The 24,602-nt window shown below is 36.0% G+C and overlaps 1 protein-coding gene and 1 pseudogene across 1 annotated transcript in view; one reads left to right on the top strand and one right to left on the bottom strand.

Annotated features, from left to right (window-relative positions):
• Positions 1-2,304: 2,304 nt before the first annotated feature.
• LOC143673128 (olfactory receptor 5W2-like) lies at positions 2,305-3,075 on the bottom strand (annotated as a pseudogene).
• Positions 3,076-14,046: 10,971 nt separating this feature from the next.
• Positions 14,047-24,602, top strand: part of LOC143673124 (olfactory receptor 8K3-like) — a 55,195-nt gene continuing 44,639 nt past the window's right edge. Inside the window, 1 exon segment of the mRNA XM_077147469.1 lies at positions 14,047-14,119. Within this exon segment, the coding sequence (XP_077003584.1) occupies positions 14,047-14,119 (73 nt within the window).

Genomic DNA, 24,602 nt, shown 5'->3' on the forward strand with positions numbered 1-24,602 from the left:
GCAGGAAGAAACATGAATGCTTGTGACAGAAAAGTTATTGCCTGCAAATTCTAAAATAGTATTAACAACATGCAAAAAATCCCAACTCTGATCTAATTTGTTGATAAAAACTTGAGTTGTTTTCAGATTTATATTATTGTAAATAACTCTATCATGAATTTTTTGTACATGCATATTTTATAGACATATTCCTACATGTATTCCTTGAATCTTGTCACTGAAATCCCTACACATAAGAACGGTGTATTAGAGAAAAAATGGTGTATTGGGCCATAGTGGCTCAGCAGGCAGAGTTCTCATCTGCCATGCTTGAGACCCAGGTTCAGTTCTTGTTCCCTGCCCATGTAGAAAAAAGAATGGTGCACTAATGGAGAACTGAGAAGAAATCACTTAAGGGAGATAAAGTTGCTGCTTCTGGCTTTAATGTATATCTCCTACTTACAGGGTCATTGAACATTAGTACTTCTCAATTGTCACTAATGAAGTCAAGCAGGGTAATCAATACTAGGTGTCTTTCTATTTGATGTTTTATACACATACTCAAATCCTTTAGAGAAAACACATTCAAAGTAATCAATTCCATTTATGGTCAAACATTTATAGGGCTTAAAATATCTCTCCCCCTATTTTATACACACGAGGTGTATAAAGGAGCCAGTCTGCAGATCAAATTGACCTTTAGAAGTGGTAATATATAATGTCATAGGAAGCAAAATGAATTAATTAGATGTCATGTTTAAATATTCCAAAATATTGTCAATCTTCTCACATCTTCCACTGTTTGAACTTCAATTTCTCAATTTCAAACACAGTTTTCTGCCATGAGGCTGCTCATAATAACAATTTCAACAGAGCATCAGTTAACTGAGAAAATATGGTGGAGGAAGAACCCTTTAAAGCTTTTTCTGAACCAATAATTTCCATAGGCCTTTTCTACTTCTGTGCTTTCTCCTAACATGTCCAAGTGTTTCACAAAGAAATGCTGATTTGTAAAACACAGGAAGTCCTTGGGCTTTACTCCTATACTAGACTGTTTTCACACAGGTCATTTTATAATGTTAGCTATCAAGTTTAAGACATTCAATGACTTTAGCTTGTACAATTATAGCTATCTAAGTAGGAGTGTCCTTGAGTGTTGCTAGAACTGAAGCAGAAAAAGTAGATGAGTATCAAGAAAGTGCATCAATGAATGTTCCTTTTTCCTAAATTGTATGCATGTATTTGTTTATACATTTATTACTTCTAGTAATCATGAAATACATGTACTTACAAGCTACAATATATATTTAGTTTTGACTAACATTTAATCAGCACTTAACATTAACATTTTGATTTTAGTACTTATCTGATTTCCCACTTTGTATCAAAAACATGAAGCAGATTATTTGTATATTGGGAATGAAAAACTTAATTATTAAGCCCCAAATATTCACATATTGGAGAAAATGATTTAATAAAAAAATAACATTGTAAAAATGTCTTGAGGAGATCATTGCTTATGAATACAAAATGTAGCATTTAACATGGATTGAGAAAGAGGAAGAGAAAGAAAGCTTTTTGCCAGAAGTGATGGAAGAGTTAAGAATTACTATTCAAGGATTACTTTCCTCCAGCTCTTGCTTTTATTCTTTCTAAGGAAACATTCTAAGCATGTTGGACTTCTTTCAGGCAACTTGTTGTCCTCCTCAAGTCCTCTCTAACTGCTATTTCTTCTGCACATAATCCTGTCATTTCCTTAATGTACATCTTTGCTTATCTTTTAGACCTGTAACAAAATTACTCCATTGAGGGAAATCTTTCTCTGCATACCAAAGTCAGCATTATGTTTTGGATTTTCGCTGGTGTTTTTATTTTGTGATGATTTGCAATTTCTGAATTTTTGAAAGCTAAATTAATTGCTGCTTGCTTTTCCATGAGATTATTCATTAGTATAAGGACAGCTGGATTCATCATAATACTAAGCACCTAAATGTAGAAAAGAGATTTAATAAACATGCATTACATTTTAAAATAATTGAGATAGCACCCAAATGAAAGTTTGAACAAATAAAATTTGACAAAACAAGAAGTGTCAGGCAAGTTTTATTCAATGAGATACTTATATATATAAATTCAGGACTTATAATGAAACATGACCATTTAATGAAATGCAAAATTTTGATTATTGCAATTTAGTACACTCTTTCAAAAATTAGTATATGAAGCAACTCATTTCTTACATATTTTCACATGATTTTATGAAAACAACAAGCGCAAATGCACACATCTGTTCACATACATACATGTTTAATAGCATATTTAATATCACCTTTTATTTTTCAGCCTTTCCAAAACCTCTTTCACATTTTTATTCTGCAAGTTATAAATGAAGGGATTTAACATGGGAATCACAAGGATGTGAAACAAAGAAGTTATTTTGTCTTGATTTAAGGAGTAGGAAGAACTGGGCTGGAAATACATGAAGACCACTGTTCCATGGAAAATTGCAACAACAGTCAAGTGGGAAGTGCAGGTAGAGAAAGCTTTGAATCTTCCCTCAACAGATTGGATCTTGAAAACTGATAGGATGATATAACAATAGGATGCTAGAACACCTGAATTGGTACTCAGTTTAATGAAGCCAAACATGGTGAATAATACCAGTTCACTGACCTGTGTATCAGACCATGAAAGGAGGTAAAGGGGAAGTAAATCACAGAAGAAATGATTAATCTCATTTGACCCACAGAAACATAAGTGGAATGCTAAATTTGTATGTGTCAGACCATCCATCCTTCCCATCAGGTAAACCCCAGCCATGAGCATGGAGCACATCCTGCTGGACATGTAGCATCTTGGGCCCAATTGCTGTGAAATAACAGAGGTCACAGAAGGTGAGGTGGCTGAGAAAAGGTACATTGGCGTATGAAGCTGAGAATCCATTCTAATTAAAATGATCAGTCCATGGTTTGCCAGAATATCAATGAGATAAACAACCATGAGGATGGTGAATAGGGTCCCTTTGATCTCAGAGTTAGTAGCTATTCCCAAGAAAAGAAATTCAGTCAAGGAGGAGCAATTTTACTTGTCCATTCTTTTTTGTTGCTAACCAAATTGTGGCAAAGATAATCAAGAAAATGGTATATGCAAGTTTAACTCTCTGGACATCCACAAACTATTACCTTTAAATCAAGAAATTACTTGTTCCTGTGAATTTTCTTCTTTGTCTTCAGACTGTTATCCAGACAAGGGTTAGTCTCCAAAGAAGCATTCTTAGCTATTTCACACTTATGAGTTATCTGTGATCAGAATTGAGAACCTTTGACCTATATGTGGATGTCTTTCATGTGCTATGCAACTCCTCATATTCTCAATTTCTCTTGGCCTTCACTTTTTTACATTAGTGAGTTTAATTGGATTAATTGTAATCTCATTCCATTATCAAAATATTTTGGTAAAGACACCCATGTTAGAGAGACAAAGCTCAAAGATGTGAGATCAATGATCTGACATGCTTGAAAGTATTCACATTGTCAAAAAACCATGATCACATTTATTCTGTGCCTAAAAAATCACAATTGCATTAAAATACCTACATGAGAGTTCTAGAAAAAGTGATTGTTTTATTATTATTATTATTTATCATTCAGACAATAATAAAAATATACAATGTAACTGTTTGGTGTCTATGTTGTCTTTACTACTTAGTGAGATATGAAGTATATTATATTGAACTTTTCTATATGAAGGTATTACTGCTTTGCCACAATATTCATCACCTATTTGTAAAAGTGGTCTAGTGCAGGGTGGGTCATGGTGGCTCAGCAGGCAGGGATGCCTGCCCATGTAAAAAAAAAAGTAGTCTAGTGCAAAAGGACAAATTTCCTAACCAGTGAAAGAGAAGTGCTGAAAAAAACATAGAAACAGTGAAATTCTACATATGCATTTGCATTCTTTTGGATTTTACATTGACATTTCCATTTTAAAAAGATACAGGAAATGAGATAAGTGTTTCTGAAATATGTAAGGTTCCATTTCTTTTGTAAGTGTGTATTTACGTTAATGTGTGTGCTGTGATTGTGTATGTGTGTACAATCTCTCTGTTGATATGAGATTTAGAATGCGTATGATGATTTTGTTTTAGCTTTTAGACCTAAGTAAATATGGCATGTGATCCATATGGAATTGAATTTTCACAAGGTGATATTTGTAATATGCACCTCAATTACTTTTGAGATAAAACTGAAAACAAAATCTAAAAGTCAGATATACACTTGTACAATGATAAAAGCCGTAAAGTTTTCTTATGAATCTAAATTAAATAAAATAATGCAAATCAAGACTACAATGACATGCAACCTCACACATATTATTAGAATGGCTGTTATTAAGCAAATAGGAAACTACAAGTGTTGAAGAGGATGTGGAGAAACTGGGACACACACACTGCTGGTGGGAAGGTATAATGGTACAGCTGCTATGGAAGGTCAGTCTGGCAGTTCCTCAGAAAAATAAATATCAAGTTACCCTTTGACTCAGCAATACCACTACTCATTATATACAAAGAAGAGCTGAAAGTGTTGACACAAACATTTGCATACCTATGTTCATAGCAGATGAGTGATTAACAAAATGTGGTATATAAATACAATGGAATATTTAGGCAGCAGTAAGACGAAATGATGCCCTGAAGCACATAACAAGATGGAAGGACCTTGAAAATATAATGCTGGATGAAGTAAGACAGACACAAAAACATAGATACTGTATGATTTAAATGTTATGCCTGTGGTAAAGGTAAAATCAGAGGCTTATGTTACAGATTATAGGGGACCTAGAGAAGCTAGAGATGGGTGAATGGTTTGCTAATGAGGTTGAACTTAATTGTAAGAGAAGAATAGATGTGATAGAAGTGAAGGTGGTTCACTAGTGGGTCTATAAATAGTATTGCATATTGAAGGTGGACATAATTGAGAGGGGTTGTATAGACTCATGTGTCCCATTGATTAACACTGCCACTATAGATAAGATCTTGCATGAACTACCGCAAAAGTATGAATCTTGTAGAAAGTGTATAATTTGAGGGTATGGGGAAAACTGCTGTTACATGCTATAGGTTATGTTCAACAGAAAAACATCATCAATACCACATTAATACCAGGGGTAGATGGTGCAGGGAGGGACAAGAGTTAAGGGGAGATTTGGATCTTCTGTTTGGTCAGGGTGTGTTCTTGGTTGTCTTTTCTGTTGAGAACAACGCATTTGTGTAAAATTGAGAATGTCAATGGACAGCAGACTTTGGGTGTTATACATGAGGCCCAACAGATGGCAATGGCTGAAAGATGTATTGACTGATAAGTATATTGGCAAATGATAGCGTATATGTATGATATTGACTTTGGACATTCAATCACCAATAGAAGGAGGTGATTGAAAAATGCACTGACTGAGAAATATATGGGTGAACAAGAGTGTATACATATGATCAAATACTGTGCTTGGATTTGAAACTACAAAAGGATTGAAGTTGTGAGGGATGCAACATTGTGAATGAACCTGTGGGGCATTTGGTGAAGCAAAATAAGCCAGAAACAAAAGAGAAAAAATATTGTATGGTCTCATCTAGAAAATACATATAAGTTAACTAGGGCTTTGATTGTAAGCCCTTATTTAGTCCAGAGTGATAATTATTTTTTAGTTCAGAGTCCTAATTGTTATTTCTGGATTTTGAAAAGCTGTTTTGCATATGTTTAACCTGATGTTTAGAGAAAAGAATGAAGTAGATCAGGTTGAGATTAAGGTATTTCAGAATGCAGGGGTAAGGTAGACACTGTATTTTAGAACTTCATCTATTATTTAAGACCAAAGGAGGGAAAATTTATTTTGTCCAGAACCTATAGTTTCTATAGCACTTGATCTAACTCAATCTGTCTGAATAAATCAATTAAAAAATCCAAACACAGGGAGCCCAAAATAAGAATGAAAGCTTTTAATCCTCTATAGCTTAATATAATGCCTGGATATATCCCAGAGTATATTAAGCAGATCTTCAAAAAGTATTGGCAAAATCCCTTGAGGGATGGAAGAAAAATATGGAACTATTAAACTTTACCACTGGGGAAGCTTCAGATACTGTGTCAAACATTAGGGACACCCAAGTCAATAAGCCATGTGGCTTGCTCTTGTAAAACTTATGTTTGTAGTAGATGAGCCTAGCCTACCTATAAATATACCTAAGAGTTACTAATAGAGAACTTCTTTTGTGCTCAGATGTAGTGTCTCTCTCTAAGCACAACCCACAAATCATTGTCTACCCCATTATGTGGGACATGATATCTAGGGGTGAAAGTCTCCTTGGTGGCATGGAAGATGACTCCCAAGGATGAGCATGGCCCTGACACCATGGGATCAACAATACCATCCTGACCAAAAGGAGGAAAAGAAGTGTAACAAATATTGTATCAGTGACTGAGAGTCCAAAGAGAATCAAGAGGCTATTCTGGTGGTCATTCTTATGTAAGCTTAAGTTAGACATCGCTACCTATCATAGCTTTCCAACCCAAGCCAAACCATTCTTAAAGAACACCCAGGGTGACATATAAGATTCTACAAAGGTACCATGAACTAGAACAACTTTCTGGAAACCTACAACCTCCCAATTCATCCTTAGACTAGCTAAATTCTAAAATGAAGAGGACCAACTCTCCAGAATATCAACTAGTTCCATCCTCTTATCACATATTACTGACAGCCTCTTCCAACATGAAAAAATCATAATGGGCATAGCCCAAATATCCCTAAAGAGTAGGAGAAAGATCAAAAGTGATGGTGGATTTATGCAGGGAAGGTAGTGTTTAGCAAATGAGTGATTGCTGAATCATTACATTGATATTCCTTTTAATCTCCAGTGTCTTGGAGATGCTCATAGTAAAAAGCTAAAAATGTGAAATTGTGTACCATTCCAAACTCTGGAATTTGTTATACAGCTAATTGTTGTTATGTGAATGAAATTTACTGCTTTTATGTACATGTTACTTTTCATGAAAAAGAAAAACAAAGTTGATTGTGATGATAAATTAAAAAAACAAATTAAAAATGCTATGTGTGTGTATGGATAGTAATGTGATCAATGAAATTGTTTCACCTTTAAGTAGAAAATATTTTGGGGGCCTGTAGTTTGCAGATTTTATTATTTTATACCCAAGAAAGGAAGAATAAAATGACTCATTTCCAAATCTCTTATATATTTTTACAAAATATATTTTTCCAAAAATATGTTTCCATTATTTTATTTAAATTGGTAACTCATCAACCTATCTGAGTTGTACAAGTGTTTCTGTCCTTGTCTCTGGAAGGAGACGACATTTTATTTTGCTCATTACACTTGGGACTTAAAAATCTCTCAGGCTCCTGCCCTCACACTTCTGTGTAATGAAAACATGAGATTAATTAGATTTGGCTCTGTTCTTTTCCCATGAATACTGCAATAATTTCAAAACACTGAGCTTTTAATTCTTCACTCTTGTCACCAAATAGGTCATTACCAGGAAAGGTACATGCAAATTATTTTCGATTAATATATTTTTTTGTTAGAGAATTGTAGGTTTGCAGAAATAACATGCATAAAATACATAAAACACAGAGCTCCTATGTACCATCTCATCATTAAAACCTTGTATTAGTGTGGGACATGTGTTCTAATTTGTGTACATTTGTTATAATTTATTTAAGAACATTTCTATAATTGTACTATTAACTATAGTCCATAATTGCAGTAAAATCCTCTGTTTTGCTCCTATGCTTTTACATTTCATTTTTATTCTAACATCTAAAATATAAAATTTTCCTTTTAACCACATTCACATATATAATTCAGTGCTGTTAATTCTATTCATTATATTTTGGTATCATTGCCACCATCAATTACTGAAACTTTACAATGAACTCATATAGAAATTCTGTGCGATTTAAGAATTAACTCCCCAATCCCTAGCCCCTATCTAGCCACCAGAAACATACATTCTTGATTAAGATTCTGTGGGCTTACTTATTCCAATTATTTCATATCAATGGCATCATACAATATCTGTCTTTTTGTGTCTGGCTTATTTCACTCAATATGACATCACATAAATCGGAACTTCATTTCTTTTTAACTTGAAATTGATTTTAATGTTATGCTTTACAGCAACCCTACATAAATACCTTCCTTCTCCGGTCAGACCTACATATATGCCTTTCTTCTCCAGTGAAACTCAAAGAGAACAGCTGCTTATACTTATACCTCCAACTCCTTCCTACTGTTCATTTTCTTTCTCCCATTTATGAAACATTTTCATTCACCTCTTTATTTAGAAATGCCACTGCACTTTAATGGTAATTTAAAAACTTTTTTGAGGTAAAAAATATATTATAAGATTCAGACTTTAAAATATGTATCTTTTAGTATTTTAGAATATTCACAAGTTTGGGCAGCCATTATCATTATATATGAACACTTTCATCACTCCCAAAAGAAGCCCCATACACCCTAGCAGTCAATTTCCAACCTGATTTCCCCCATCCCCAGTCCTTACCATCCACTAATCTGCTTTCTGGCTATTTTTATCTCTATTTTCTGAATATTTAAAATAAATGGAATCATAATATGTGGACTTTTGTGTCAGACTTCTTTCACTTTCCGTGTTTCCAAGCTTTATCCATGTTGTAACATGCATCAGTACTTCATTTCTTTATATAGCCAAATAATATCCCATTGTATGGACATATGAATTTCATTTACGCATTCATCAGTTGATGGACAGTTGAGTTTATATTTATACATTTTGTCAGTTTTGATTAATGCTGCTGACATTGACAACAATGGTAATTTAAAGTGCCATTATCTTTATCAAGCTATCACAATGCCTTTCTTCTAGTAAGCACTCAATTAATATTAGTTGATGAATGAATAAAGTAACCAAATAAATAAGTTTATGTTATAGTTATATGACTTACTTACTCTATATGACCTCTCACTGATAAAATATAATTAGTAAACAACAATAACTGCTGTATATTTTAGGCTAGCATAATTTGGAGTTTTAGTTATGAAAATCATATCAAACACTGTTTCTCAGGTCTCAAAATATTTCTAGAAGTAAAAGGAATTTGAACTTGACTTTAAAAGTACAAAGATTTTGAACTTGACTTTGAAAAATGTCTTGGAAATATGCAAAACAAAGCATCCAATGAATTATATTAGTGTTGCAAAAGAGATCCAGAAATAGAATTTTTAAAATTGGGGTTCACTCTCTTATTTATGTATTGAATACTAAGGTAGTAATAATCCTAAAAACTCTATATCTTGTTCTATTTAAATCATTAAAACCCTCTAGACATGGGTACAAGGAAATTTATTGTGTATTAGAAGAGTTAATCACATTTTCAATGTTCTGTCTTCTGTTCTTGCCTGAGAAAGTGTGAATGAGATACAGTAAAACCAGGACAAGAGATAATTTACCTAATTTTGCTGTTTCCTTTATATTTAGAAAAGATAAGTACTTTGCTTTAGACTTGAAAAAAATTGGTAGGAATTGCATCTTGGTCACAAGTGGGCTGTTTGATCTTGGAATATTAAGCATAAATTCTCTTATCTCTAATATAAGAATGACAACAAAAATCCATTGTTGAATGGATTAAATGAGGGAAATATCTATCATCTATCTGATCATCTTATCTACCCACCTACTTACCTATATATCCATCCATATAGTGACTCTTTATAGAGAATAACAGAAGTAGCTAAACAACAAAAAATAGTTTCAATTGTCACACTGTTATTCACTACTCTCACCTTATCAACAGTGCTATGAATAAGGTTGCACTAATAATGGCTAATATTTATGTAATGCTTCTCATGTGCAAGACAATAGTCTAAGCACTTTACATATAACTTACATAATCATCACAATAAAACTAAGAAACTTTTGATGTAAAGTACTATCATTTTTGTTTATTTATAGAAACAGGATTAGAATACAAGCTCCTGACTTTAAAGCCTTGTGATACCTTGTGTCTTTAGGAGGTACACTGTCTTTACCAACTCCCTAATTTGGATGAAAAAATTGAGGCTTAATGTAGTTGCATAATTTTATGTACTCAGAGCTGCAACTCAAATTCAGCTGTGTTCAAAGCCAAAAGCCGACGCTATTAGCCATGAGGGTAAGTAGAATATTAAGGTGGCCATTGTGAGGCATATTGAGGGATATAAAGCAGTTGGAGGAAGAGAGAAACAGCTCATGTATTTACTGAAACAAGAGGGCATGTACTCTTAGAAACTCTACATTGATGACTTCTGATATTCTAAGAATTCCAGATTTAGAAAGATGAGATAGAAGGGAAAAGACATCAAAGGTAAAAGTAGCATAATACAGAGATCCTGGGATTCTTCCTCTAAAATATTATGATGTAATCACATGCCATGATTCATTAAATTCTTCCCATCTGTAATAACATGTTCATAGGATAGAAAATAAAACCATCAGAAAGCCAATCATATTTCAGTTCTCTTAACTGTAATAGAAACTTATTTCAACAAAATATATTTAGAGTCCCAGAAAATCTACATCAGAAAGACTGATAAAAAATTAGATTACTTTGTAAGTGCATAATTGAATAATGAAAGTGCTTCCACAACTGTTTGTACATAGATCAACGATTCTTGCTTTCAGAACCAAAAAAGCCAATTTATATACCATTAAGCCAGTCTAATAACAACAGAAGCTACTTACCCAGAAGGAGCTATTTCCAATCACCTATGTGAATAATTTCACCAATACAGCAAAGCATTTTTACATGCATTCTTATGACAACGAGGACCTAATAATTGAAGGATTCTAAACATGGTGATTTTGAAAGTGTACTTAAGGAATAATTTGTAGGATACTGACATTACACATTTTTTCTCTAAAATAAATTTTATGTAATTACAAGAGAAATACTTTATTGTTAATTAGAATAAGAACTTTCCTTTCAGTAATGTTTGGGTTGCTTTTGTTGATACCTGGAGTGAGTGCTAAAAAAGACCCCCCATTTCTGTGGAAGATGTTTGCAAATAATTCAAATGTTTAAAAATGTTAACTGCTGCCAATTAAGTTATCAAAAAATCTCAGAAGCTCAAATTTTTTACCTATTATAATCAATACTGGAAATTGATAAATAATATTTTCTGGCAGAAATGGGTGAGTGAAGTGGAGGCTTCTGTGGAATGTGGTATCAGCAGCTGTTTTCTGAGAAGTTGACAAGATGTAAAGATAAGTGTCTTATGCCAAAGAGCATCAAGAGTCTTGAACAACATTCTTTGTTAATACATGTCTTATCATACACTTAATTACTATGTTCCATTAAAAATTCACAGTAAAAGGCTAGCTATAATTAGTAGAACTTTTTAATTGTATTATAAGGTCTAAAAACTGCATTATAATATGGATTTCATAATTCACACTATATCTACTGAGTCTTAGTGGCTGTCTAGTTAAAATTTCTCAGGATATGGAAATGTTCTCATATAGTTTGTGGTGGTCAATGCATAACTATATGATTATGCCAGGGGCCATTGATAGTACACCTAGAATTATTTTATGGTATGTGGATAAAACTGTTTAAAACAATAAATAGAAACTACAAGAGCTGGAGGATATGTGGAGAAAGAGGCACACCTATTCACTACTCACAGGGAAGTAGAACTGTGCAGCCCCTCTGGAAGGCAGTGTGGTGGTTCCTCAGGAATCAAGTATAGAATTGCCATTGTATCTAGCAACCATATTACTAAGTATGTACTCAGAACAACTGAAGGCAGAGACATGAATAGACATTTGTGCAACAATGTGTGTGGTGGTATTATTCATGATTGTCAATGTATGGGGGTGGTCCAAGGATCCAGAGATTGATGAGTGGAAGAGCAAGTTGTGATGTCTACATACAATGGATTACTGTTTGGCTCCATGTATCAATAAAAACAACCCAAATGTTACTGATTGAAAGTGTCAGGCATGAAATAATATGGATGAATCTAGAGGACATTATGCTAGGTAAAATAAGCCAGAAACAGAAGGATAGATATAGTGTGGTCTTACTCATATGAACTAATTTTAATGAGCAGAGGTTATCAGGAGATACATGAGGGCAGAGATTAGGCAACTGATGCTTAAGGAATAAAGAGTGTTCAATAAGGTTGATTGTTAAGGCTCAGAAATGAATAGCAAAATACTATGTGATGACAGCACAATACTGTAAGTGTAATTAACAAAGCTGTTTATGAGTATGATTGAAAGAGAAAGGCTAGAGTAATGTATTAGAAAGGCTAGAGTAATGTCATCAGAAGGAAACCTAGAGGATAAAAACTGGGACTGTATAATTTAGCAAAACCTAGAGTAGGCAATGGTGGTAGTTTGCTATATAAATATTAGAAAACTAGAAGAAATGCATGCCACAATTATAAGGTGTTGATAAGGTAGTATATTGGAAAATATACAGTTAGTGTAAATTAATATCCAGAGTTAATAGTAATATTAAAATTTTCTTGCATTAGTGGTAGCAAAAGCACTATGGCAAAGGTAAATGTAAATAATAGGGGAATATAAGGTGTATGGGATATTTTTCTTCATAATAAAAGAGAATGTTTTCATATTAACTGTAGTGGTGAATGCATAACTATGTGATTATACTAGGAGTCATTGCTTGTACACTTAGGATGGATTTAATGGTGTGTGAGGAAAATTATAAAAAATTAATAGGGGAGGATAAGAGTGTGCCAGTTGGAATCTGTTGTGTTCCTTAGAAAAGCCAAGTTCTTTAATCCTTATTCAATATTACTAAGTAGGAATATTTTGATTGTGTCATAGAGATGTGACCCACCCAATTGTGGGTGGTGACTTTTGATTAGATGGTTTCCATGGAGATGCATCTGTACTCATTCAAGATGGGGTTGCTTACTGGAGCTGCTTAAGATGGAAGCATTTTGGAAAAAGCTGTAGAGCCCATGCAGCCAGTGACCCTTGGAGATGAAGAAGAAAAATGCCCCTGGGGTATTTATGACACAAGAAGCCTAGAGCGAAACCTAGCAAATGTCACCATGTTCACCACGTGCCTCTCCAGCTGAGAAAGAAACCCTGAACATCATCAGCCTTCTTGAACCAAGTTATCTTTCCCTGGATGACTTTGACTAGACATTTTCATAGCCTTGCTTTAATTTGGATATTTTCACAGCCTGAGAACTTCAAGCTTGCAACTTAATAAATTCCCATCTTAAAAACTGTTCCATTTCTGGTATACTGCATTCTGGCAGCCTGAAAACTTAGAACAGATTTTGGTACTGAGAGTGAGGTATGGTGACAATTTCAAATACCAAACATGTTGGAATAGTTTATTAAATGGATAATGGGAAGATTCTGGTAGAGTGACAAACTTGATAGTTAAGGCTTAGAATTCCTTGAAGAGACTCTTGATAGAAATATGGACTCTAAAAAGACTTCTGATAAGGCTTTAGACTGAAATGATGAATGTATTGTTCCAAACTGGAAGGAAGGTGACCCTTGTTTTAAAATGCTAGATAATCTGGCAGAATTCACTAGTTGTTTTGGCTGGAAGGCAAATCTTAAAAGCCATGAACTTGGGTATTTAGCAGAAGAAATTTCCAAAGTAAATGTGGAAAATGCAGCCTGGTTTCTCCTTGCAGCTTATTGTGAAATGTGACAGCAAAGAGATAAGCTGAGAACTGTAATCTTGGGTACAAAGAAATGAGAAATTTATATTCTGGAAAATTCTGACTTTCCAGAAAGTAAGACCCCCCAAAATAGTGCTGCATGTGAGGATTTAACCAAAACTGGAACCAGTCAGCCATTTCAGAAAAAAACAGGACTGAAAATAGAGTTATCCAGGTAGGATTTGTGGAAACTCCTTTAGTCTGATGGGCATGATTCTTGCCTACTACATAAAAAGACAACAAGAGTGTTGTGGGATATGTATAAATGGAACTGCTGCCAATATGGACTAAAAGACTCAGCAAAGGGACAAACTGAAGGTAAAATGTCCTCAGAGGTGGAACTATCAAATCTAAGGCCTGAAGTCAAGAAATCTCAGGCCAAGAGAGCAGACTCAGGTAAGCACTCAGAGATGGTGAGCTTGCCCTGAAGGCAGAGGGCATATCTTCCACCTCATTGCAGTGGAAGAGTTCTGCCACCTCAGGCCTTGGAAAGGGTAGAGCATATTCCTTGGGGATTGGATAGAGCCTGGCTGTTACCCCATTGTTTTGTAGAGGTTGAGATTGTGTCCCAGAAATGTCAGAGAGCCCAGGTGTGGTCCCAATGCTTGGAAAGGGTGGAGCTGAGTAAAAGGTGGTTTCCCCAGTGTTCCCCAAGATTTCATTCAGAAATGGCAAGCCACTGTGTAGGCTCTAAGAAAGGGTGGGCTTCCACTTTCTAAAGCCCCAAAGATAAATGACTCTCAGACTTTGAAATCTAATGGAGTTTGCCCTGCAAATTTTCAAACTGCTTGACTCTGGTGACCTTGTGTTCTTTCCAATTTCTCCTAATGGGAATGGGAATATTTATCCTATGACTGTTCCCCCTTAATATGTTGGCACCAAAAAACTTGTTATAGTTTTACAGATCCAGAGCCAGAGGAAAATTTTACCTTAGGATAAACCATGACTGTAGTTGGCTTTAATGAGATTCTGAACTGTTTCTGTCTTTGTATTCTATTTGTATGTTACTGAAATGGTTTAAAGATTTCTGATATTGTTATGGAATGAATGTATTTTGTATTTGGAAAGAACATTTCTTTTTGGGATCCAAAGGGTAAAATGTGCTGGTTTGAATCTTTTAGTATGCCCCATAAAAGTGAAGTTCTTTGATCCTCATTCAATATTGCTGGGTGAGAGCTTTTTCATTGTGTCATGGAGATGTGACCCACCTAATTGTGGGTTGTAACTTCTGATTAGATAGTTTCCATGGAGATGTGTCATCACTCATCCAAAGTGGGGTTGCTAACTGGAGCTCTTTAAGAAGAAACCATTTTAGGAAAAGCTTTAGAGCCCATGCAGCCACAGAACTTCGGAGATGAAGAAGGAGAATGCCACTGAGGGTGCTTCATGACACAAGAAGCCTAGAGAGAAAACTAGCAGACATCACCACTTTTGCCATTGTGCCTTCCAAGTTGAGAGAGAAACCCTGAACATCATCATCTTAATTGAACAAAGGTATATTTCCTTGGATGCCTTAGATTGGACATTTGCATAGCCTTGCCTTGCCTTAATATGGACATTTTCACAGCCTCAGAACTGCAAACTTGCAACTTAATAAACTCTGCTTTTAAAAGCTGTTCTGTTTCAGGAATATCACATTCTAGCAGCTTGCAAACAAGGACAAGGGGTCTGAGATATATTGTTTATAATTTTTGTTTCTTTTCTTGAGTAATGAAAACATTCTATAATTGTGATATGCATGCACAAATATGTGATGATAATATGAGCCATTGATTGCATATTTTGGATGGATTATACAGTGTATAAATATATCTCAATAAAATTGTATTAAAAGGAATAAAGTGATAAAAATAACTAATATGTGTAAGTGCTTGTTATAATCCCTCTAAAGCATTTTACTTGCATTAACCTATAAAGCATTTTATCTACGTAAACATCCTTTAATCCTAACAACATCTAGTGATTTAAGTAGTGCTATTATTATTTCAATTTTAAAGATATGGAGGTTGAAACATCTAGAAGATAAATGCTTGCCCTAGATTATTCAGTTGAGCCAGGATTTGAATATGGACAAATTAACTCTCCAGAGTAAGGAAAAAGCACTATTACCAGTCAAAGAAATGAGTCTGGTTAAGAACTTGCACATAGCTAGATGATCAATAAAGAGATTTTGAATCCAGACTTAGCTCTGAAGAACTTCACCTTTCTCCATATAATTGTAAGCTATTTCATGTTCTTGGACCTGGAGGTAATACCACAAACTGATATTTTATAAAGATTTATTGAACAAACTTTTTTAAAGAGAGATGGATTTTTGGAAGAGGTACTAGAGTGAAAGAAATATGAATTAATTGACTGAAGAGAGACTGAGAACACATTGAGATGACAAGTCAAAATAGCTGAGGTCTAAGATACAACAGCAGAAAACCAGGAAATGGCTAGGAGTGAAAATGAAGAGAAATATTTTCAAGAAGAAGGTGAAAGTCAGTTGAAACTTATCTTTTGGCTAAAATAAGTATTCGTTTCTTACAAATATAATTTTTAGCCTTCAGAAAATAACTCATATTCTCATCTTCAAAAATAATTTCTTGGGACATCTTGGTGATCGGTTTGGAGAACTATAAGTTAAACTTTTAATCAAAAGTTAGACTTTTCAGCATAATATGGACAAACAAATAATTTAATATTTTTGTTTACTGTGAAGATAATAACAGCAATTGCCATTGGAAGATTATAATAATTTGCTGCATAAAACTATTTTTTGAGCAAGCATCCTTTAAAGTTTTATGCATCAATTTTTTTAATGAAATAAATTAGGATTTCACATAATAAGGCATAAACATACTCATTTCTTTTCCCGAATTCATCACTTCAGCCTAGGTGGCAATTACTTAACACTCTAATATTTGATTGATCCATTAGAACTTTGTGCCACTCTTTATTGTGACTCTAAATTTTTCTGACAGCATATCTGAGAGATAGAAGGGAGGGAATGTTAAAGGAGATGTATTTTAAATCATTAAGTTAAGTGGGAGTCAAACATTCTAGAAAAGCACAGTTCTTGGGCACAGAGTTGAGACTTAATTTTTTGTAGGAGTACATGATGGCTGGTGGAGAATGTTGTGATAAGGGATCTGCTTTCCTAAAGGTCAAAATCAGGCCAGGCCAAGGACATGGATTACTGAAGGAAGTCTTTATGACTTGGCAGCAAAGATTGTTGTGTGCATGAATAGTCTCAAGGAAATTGAGAGGGGTGCTTTCAATAAACCTTGCACTAAATGTTCCCTAAAATAAGGACCAATAAGCTTTCCAGACTCTGTGTCCATAAGATGTAAATGTAAGATCATTGTTTTGCTTAAGGCCATCACTCATGAGAAAGTCTGGTATTGCCTGTGTGAGTAAAAGCCTTCTCTCTGAAGCGCTCAAGGCTATTCTAACAAAAGAGTTGTCCCCTGTTCACACATATCCTCTTGTGTTTGGGTATTTCTTTCACTATGAGTGAGTGTGTCAGCATAACCTCTGACACCTTTTTAACATCACATCTGATGGAAAATCATAAGCATATTTGCATTAATTTTAGGTATGAGTTTGTAAAGAAGACCCTTTAAATGATTTTGTTATGCTACACCAGCTTTTGTTTCTTAATATAAACAAACTACATTGGACCAGCTTTGACTTTGTAGACAACTGACTAGGTTTTTCCCTTTGGTGGAAAATAATAATACACAAAATACATACTAAGATCCTTTGAATCCCTACTGCTACTCCTTGCCTTGCTGATTCCAACAATCCTTTGCTTTGAAATACTTGCCTTTATCCAAACTTTCCATCCTTAATAAATTCTGACCTTTCCTTCCTCATTCTGAGTTACTGTATAGATGTTGAGAGACAATATTATCTCAAAGGTAAGCAGTAAATTCTGATATTTTCTTAATAATTAGTGAGGTTTGTGATATTAGAAGAGTCAGCTTTCACATCACCCATGTTTTCAAAAGTAGATTAGACTAAGTATAATTCAAGAGAGAGTAAAACTGTTTACAGGTGGGCAGAAGACTTGAAGATGTCTCTAGAGGTATTGACCAATTGTATGAGAGGGTGAGAGGCTGAGTGTATAGGTTTGTCAGAGTTTTGGGTAGACATATAGCTCTGGAATGATAACTGGAGATATGACAAACCTCAAACTAATGGCAGATTTCCTTCACAAGATATTTTCTGACTTCTAAAGCTTCATATTCAGTAATCTAAAGGCACCAAAAAAACTTGAAAGGTAAAGTGGAATAAACCCAATTTCTGGGTGTTCAGGAAATACCTGTTTGATATTTCATTCTGAGAATAAAACACAAGAGTGGAAACCTCTGAAAATGAATTATCATTTGAGAATGATAACCTATAACCACACTTCTGTGAAAATACTTGCTGATCAAAGCACAGCACAGGTAGAGGCTAATAGTAGGAGAAGACTGCATCTAGGGACAGGAAAACTGGCAAGAGCACAGAAATGGAATATCAACATCAGATATTTTGGGGGTCCTTAGATGCAGAGTGATCATTCTTTTGAAACATTTACCAAATTCTACAACTGCTTGAGAAGAATAATCTAAGTAAAAGAAATTTGAAACAAGGAATACAAATTCTTGCATTCTCTTTATGCTTCAGAATAAAAGAAAGCCAATGTTCTTAAAGAAAGGCCCTGGATGCTCTTGCTTTAGGAATAGGAATAAACTGAAGGTTTAGTGCACATTTCCCAAATACTAAGGAAAATACAAATAATATCACTCTCTTATTGTATTGAGTTTATTAGCTTTTACACCCTTAAAGGAAGGATTGAATTCTCTTTGATAGAAGGTTCATCTAGAGAGTCTTTCTTTACAGTTAATAAATGGCATGTAGGAAACAAATAAATTACTAAACATGGGGATAGAAAATATATTATTGAAAGAGGTTAGAATAAGAACTCTGGGGACAGGGTCAGTTTAGCCACAGAGCTAATGGTTTGGCTCCTTTAGGACTGCAGAAAAATAAGAAAAGAGCTAGAGCACAAGATAAATGGCCTAAATGTAAAGAAACAAACATTAGAAACTGGAGAATTCCACCCCCTCACTTCTCAGAAATGACTGAAACAAGCAAAAAGAGGAAGAAAGGAAGACTAGAGCAATAAGGGAGATTTGGAATTTTCTATACTTAGTGTGCCAATTTGAATCATTACGCACCCCAGAAAAGTCATGTTTTAATTCTGACCCAATCTTGTGAGGGATTATTTATTCTAATCCTAATTCAACAATGTAGGGCAGAAACATTTGACTAGATTATTCCTGCAAGCATGGAGCATGCCCAATTGTGGTGTTGACCTTTTGATTACATGGAGTTGTGACTCCACTCATTCAAATTGGGTTTTAACTAGTTTACTGGAGTCTTTTAAAAGGAAAAACATTTTGAAAAAACATCACAGCTCACAGAAAGAGAGTGCTGACAAAGACTTAGAGGGCAAAGACACAAATGTCTGGAGATAATTCAACCCAGGAGACATCCCCATAAGATGTTAAGCAAGCTAGAACCTGTAAAGAACCAATGGAAGCCAAGAGACAAAACCCAGCCTGGAAGAGGCAAAGTGAGGAATCCATACAGTAACAGAGGTTGAAAGGAACATATTCTAGAAGCAAGGGACCAGCAGATTTTAGCCATGTGACTATCCAGCTGACATAGCTGTTCCTGACCCTTCAGCTTTCCTTGAATTAAGGTAGCTTTCCTGGATGCCTTAGATTGGACATTTTTATAGACTTATAACTGTAACTTATTAAATTTGCTTTATAAAAGCCATTCCAAGTGTGGTATATTGTATTCTGGCAGCTTCCAAACTAATGCAGATTTCAGTAGCAGATAAGTGGGGTGCTGCTGTGGTTTAAAATACCAAACATGTTGGAACAGTTTTTTAAATGGAAAAGGAAGATTCTGGAAGAGTTGTGAAGACCTTGACATAGAACCCTAAAATATTTTGAAGAGACTGTTAGTAGAAATATGGACTCTAAAGATACCTGTAATGAGGCCTGTGCTGGTTTGAAATGATGTATACACCCTAGAAAAGCCATGTTTTAATTTTAATCCCATTTTGTAAAGACATTCATTTCTCTAATCCCTATTCAGCATTGTGTGTTTGAAACTGTAATTAGATCCTCTCCCTGGAGGTGTGATGTAATCAAGAGTGGTTGTTAAACTGGACTAGGTGATGACATGTCTCCACCCATTTGGGTCAGTCTTGGTTGTGGAGGGCCAGGAGTAATCAATCAGGCCCAAGAAGGAACAATCAATCAGGCCCAACCAGGGAAAGTCCCCACAACATTGGGGCAGAATGTCCCAAAGACTTAAACAATAGCCAATGTTAGGAAACTGAGGGAATGGGATGTGTTTTGGCAACAGCTAATGGCATTCTTCTGCTTCTATGATCACACTTGCTTGCTAGCAACTGCAAAACCACAACATGATTTTAGCCTTTATAAGCACACCTTGAAAACCTCTGGGGGCTGCTCTCTGATTCCTCCTTCTTGGAGGTTTCTGAGGCAGTCACTGGCCAGCTAATAAAGATTCCAAATTGACTTGCAGTTTTGAATTGTGTGGTCTCTCTTTGGGTGCACCCCACAACATTGATTAGTTTATGAAGTCCTGTAAAAGAGGAAACATTTTGGAGAATGAGAGATTGAGTGAGAGCAGAGCAGAATGACATAACCATGAGAAGAAGAGTCCACCAGTCAGTGACCTTTGGAGATGAAGAAGGAAAATGCCTCCCAGAGAGCTTCATGAAACAGGAAGCCAGGAGAAGAAACTAGTAGATGATGCCTTACTCACCGTGTACCCTTCCATCTGGGAGAGAAACTGTGACTGTGTTCACCATGTGCCTTCTCACTTGAGAAAGAAACCCTGAACTTCATCAACTTTCTTGAACCAAGGTATCTTTCTCTGGATGCCTTAGATTGGGCATTTCTATAGATTTGCTTTAATTAGGACATTTTCTTGCCCTTACAACTGTAACATAGCAACTTATTAAATTCCCTTTCTTAAAAGCCATTCTGTTTCTGACATCTTGCATTCTGGCAGTTAGCAGACTAGAACAAGGTCTTAGAAATGACATATGTATTATCATGCACTGGAAAGAAGGTAATCTTTTTTTTTAAGTGGCAAAGAATCTGGCACAGCAGACTCATAGTGAATGGAAGGTAGATTTTAAAAGACATGAACTTGGAAATTTAGCAGAAAAGATTTCCAAATTAAATGTGGAAAGTGTAGCCTGGTTTTTCCTTGAAGTTTATGGTGAAATGTGACAGGAAAGAGATAAGCTGACAACTGAACTCTTGGTATAAAGAAATCAGAAATTGATGGTCTAGGAAATTCTGAGCTTCCAGGAAGGGACAACCCATGAAATAGTGCCCATGTGAGTATTTAACCATTTCAGTCATTTCAGAAATACCAAGGATTGGAACTGGAGTTATCCAGATAGGATGTGTGGAAAGTCCTATTGTTTGATGGGTATTATCCCAGAAAACTAGCAAGAGTACTGCCAGTCTGGACTGAAAGGGACAGAAAAGGGACAAATTGGAGGAAAAATAAGTTCAGAGACAGAGCCATGGAAGCTAAGATCTAAAGTCAATACATCTCGAGCCAGGAGATCAGATCCACTCAATCACTTGGAGAGCGTGAGATTGCCCTGAAAGCAGAGGGTGTTTTCCACCTCCTTGCTCAGAAAGAGTTGCACTGCCTCAGGCTCTGGAGAGTATGGAGCACATTCCTTGGGGATCTGGAGAGCCTGGCAGCTGCAGCATTGTCCTGGAGGAGTTGAGCATGTGCCCAGAAATAACTGAGAGCCTGGGTACAGCCCCAATGTTTGGAGAGGGTGGAACCAAGAAAGAGGTGTTCTCCCCAATGTCCCCTAAGGTTGCATTTGGAGAGAGTTGGGCCACTGCATTAGCCCAAGGAAAGGGTAGGACAGCTACTTTCTAAAGCCCTGAGATAAATTAATCTCAGACCTTGAAACCCAAATGGAGTTTTCCCTGCAGGTTTTTGGAAACTGAGTCTAGTGGCCTCTGTTTTCCATTTAATTTTTCCCTATGGCAATGGAAACATGGGACCTATGACAGGCCATCATTTGTATATTGGCAGCAGGTAACTTGTTCTTAGTTTTACAGGTCTAGAGACAGAGGAGACATTTTTTCCCTTAGAATCAACCATACCTGTAAATAACTTTCATGAGATTTTGTACAGCTTTTAATCTTGTATTGTATTGTTGCTGAAATAGTTTAAGACTTTTGTGATATTGTAATGAATGAATGTATTTTGCATTTAGAAAGAACATGAAGTTTTAGTATCTGAAGGGTGGAATGTGCCAGTTTGAATCTATAACATGACTTAGAAAAGGGCAAGTTTTAACCCTGGCCCAGTCTTGTTAGGGCAGCTGTTTCTTTTCATCCTAATTCAGTACTGTAGGACAGAAACTTTTGATTAGATAACATCTACAGAAATTTGGTATGCCCAGTCATAGGTGTAGCCTCTTGATTAGATGGAGAATATGACTCCACACATTCAGAGTCTTTTAAAAGGGAAACATTGTGAAGAAACCTCAGAGCCAACAGAGATAAGGTTGACACAGGTGTTTGGAGATGTTTCGAGCCCAGCAGATGTTGCTATAAACAAGCCAGAACCTGGAGAGGTCAAGGGAGCCCAAGAGATGAAAATGTGTCCTGGAGAATAAAGTGAAGAACTTCCACAGGAACAGAAGCTGAAAGCAATGAAATTCAAGAACAAGGGATCAGCAGATGCTAGCCACATGAGTACCCAGCTGACAGAGATGTTCCTGACGCATTGGCCTTCCTTGAATTAAGTTATCTCTCCTTGGATTCCTTAGTTTGGACATTTTTATAGTCTTGTAACTGTGAACTTGTAATTTATTGAATTCCCTTTGTAAAGCCATTTCAATTCTTGTATATTGCATTCCAGCAACTTACAAACTAATACACCCAGCTTTAGCTTAACAACGTATAAAACAGCAAAAAAAAAATCTAGGTTAATACAGGATACAGCTCTATCTAGAGCATACCTGTGGTGATCTTTCTTAACCATCTACTAGCCTTTGATTAAAATCTTTGCTGTTTCCACTGTTTGTCTTTGGACTGAGGCTGGACTGAGCCTCAGCTTGGACCAGGGCTGAGCCTCACTATCAACTCAGGCAGGCAGAATTCCAGCAACATATTTTGGTAAGCTAGCTATAAGATTTTCATGAGTTGTGAGCCCTAAGTGAGATGCCATCCAGCTTAATCTATGCTCTGTAAGTCATGTCTCTTCACATTGATTCCTGCCAGACTGCCTGGCCATTTCCCCTTTCTTTCCTCCTAGCCACTTCTAAACTTACTCTCATCATTCTTGTTATCCTTTGTGTTCCACTCTTCCTTATCATATGCTTTGACTGTCCTTGGTTTCATGGCTTCTGACCCCAGGCAAAGTTGGAGCAAGAGACTCAACACTCTCTATCCTTCCTTTCTCACTCCAACCCCTCTACTGCTCTCTCTTTCTTTTCTCCCCATTTTCTGTTGTTTGTTACAAGACTATAAACTTATTCTAGGCTGGAAAAGGGAGAGATTTGTGGGGACTACCCTTATAGATCCTCAAGAGCTGTTCATGCCTGTCTCTGTCCCCTCCTTTTCCCTTCCTCCTCCCCAGAAAAAAGAATTCCTCTAGGGCATCCTTTGTTATCTACTCCATCTCACCTGGCTTTACAACTATTCTAGAAAAGACCCCTTGGCCACTCTCTATGACACAGAACTCCTTCTCCATGAGAAAGTAGCAGGAGCTAGTCAATTAGGTCCTCTGTCCCTTCAAGTCCTCTTCTTATGGTGGGTTTTTAGATAAAGTAATGGTCAATGGTTATCTAAAAAACATATTTTCTCCATGCTTGGAAAATGAGCAGATGTCTAGCTCACAGTTGCAGGGTTGAGATGTCTGGATCAAACACCCTTTGAGCCTAGCTCAGGAGTTAGAGGGGAGTTTCAGACCACCCATTTCCAGAGTCTCAGTTAGAGATGCCTAGGGACAAAAGATGTTGATAGAGGGTCACCTCAGCTGATGGACAAATGGAATGATGAGCCTTAGTGAGTGGGTATTCTCATGTCTCACTTCTTCCATAATATGGGCACTGCATCCAATATCCCAACTAACAATCCTCTGGAATGTCTCTTAAAAAATTAGAATGACCTACCAACCACCAACCTGGAAAAGAAAAAGCTTATCTTCTATTGTAATGCTGCTTAGCTTCAGTGTAAGTTAGAAGGCAGGGAGAAGTGATCTCAAAATGCCACTCTTGGCTCTAACACCATTATCTAATTAGATCTTTTGCAATTTGTAAGATTTGCCATCTTAAAGAAAAGAAAACCTCCTTTCTAGGCCAGTCACACAGAGACATGAGGAGGGGTTCACAAAAAATTCCTTCAAGGTCACAAGCAACTGTAAATGACATTATAATCATTGCTTTTTCTGTCTTTAGCAACCAGGATGGAACAACAGAGGAGAGAGCAAGGGGAGACTAGAATAAGGCAAGTATTATAGGTCTAAATATAAATGATAAACAGCCACCTCAGGGAGACTCTGAGCAGAAACCACCTGGAATCTGCCATCAGTATGGACCATTGAGGGGGTCTGAAAATGCATCAAATCCCCTAAGCAGAGTGATGTCTCCCCAAAGTTACTGTTGACTTCCCCAAAACTGGACTGAAGGGACCAGTGACCAGTGGCTCCCTAGACCTTGCTGAAGATCACTGATCTCAACAAGCCCAAGGTGACTCTTGATGTGGTGTGTTAATTTTTTCAGTTGATAAGGGAGCCACACATTAAGTTTTAATCT

Source organism: Tamandua tetradactyla, unplaced genomic scaffold (assembly GCF_023851605.1).
Source record: "Tamandua tetradactyla isolate mTamTet1 unplaced genomic scaffold, mTamTet1.pri scaffold_133_ctg1, whole genome shotgun sequence".
Classification (NCBI taxonomy): domain Eukaryota; kingdom Metazoa; phylum Chordata; class Mammalia; order Pilosa; family Myrmecophagidae; genus Tamandua; species Tamandua tetradactyla.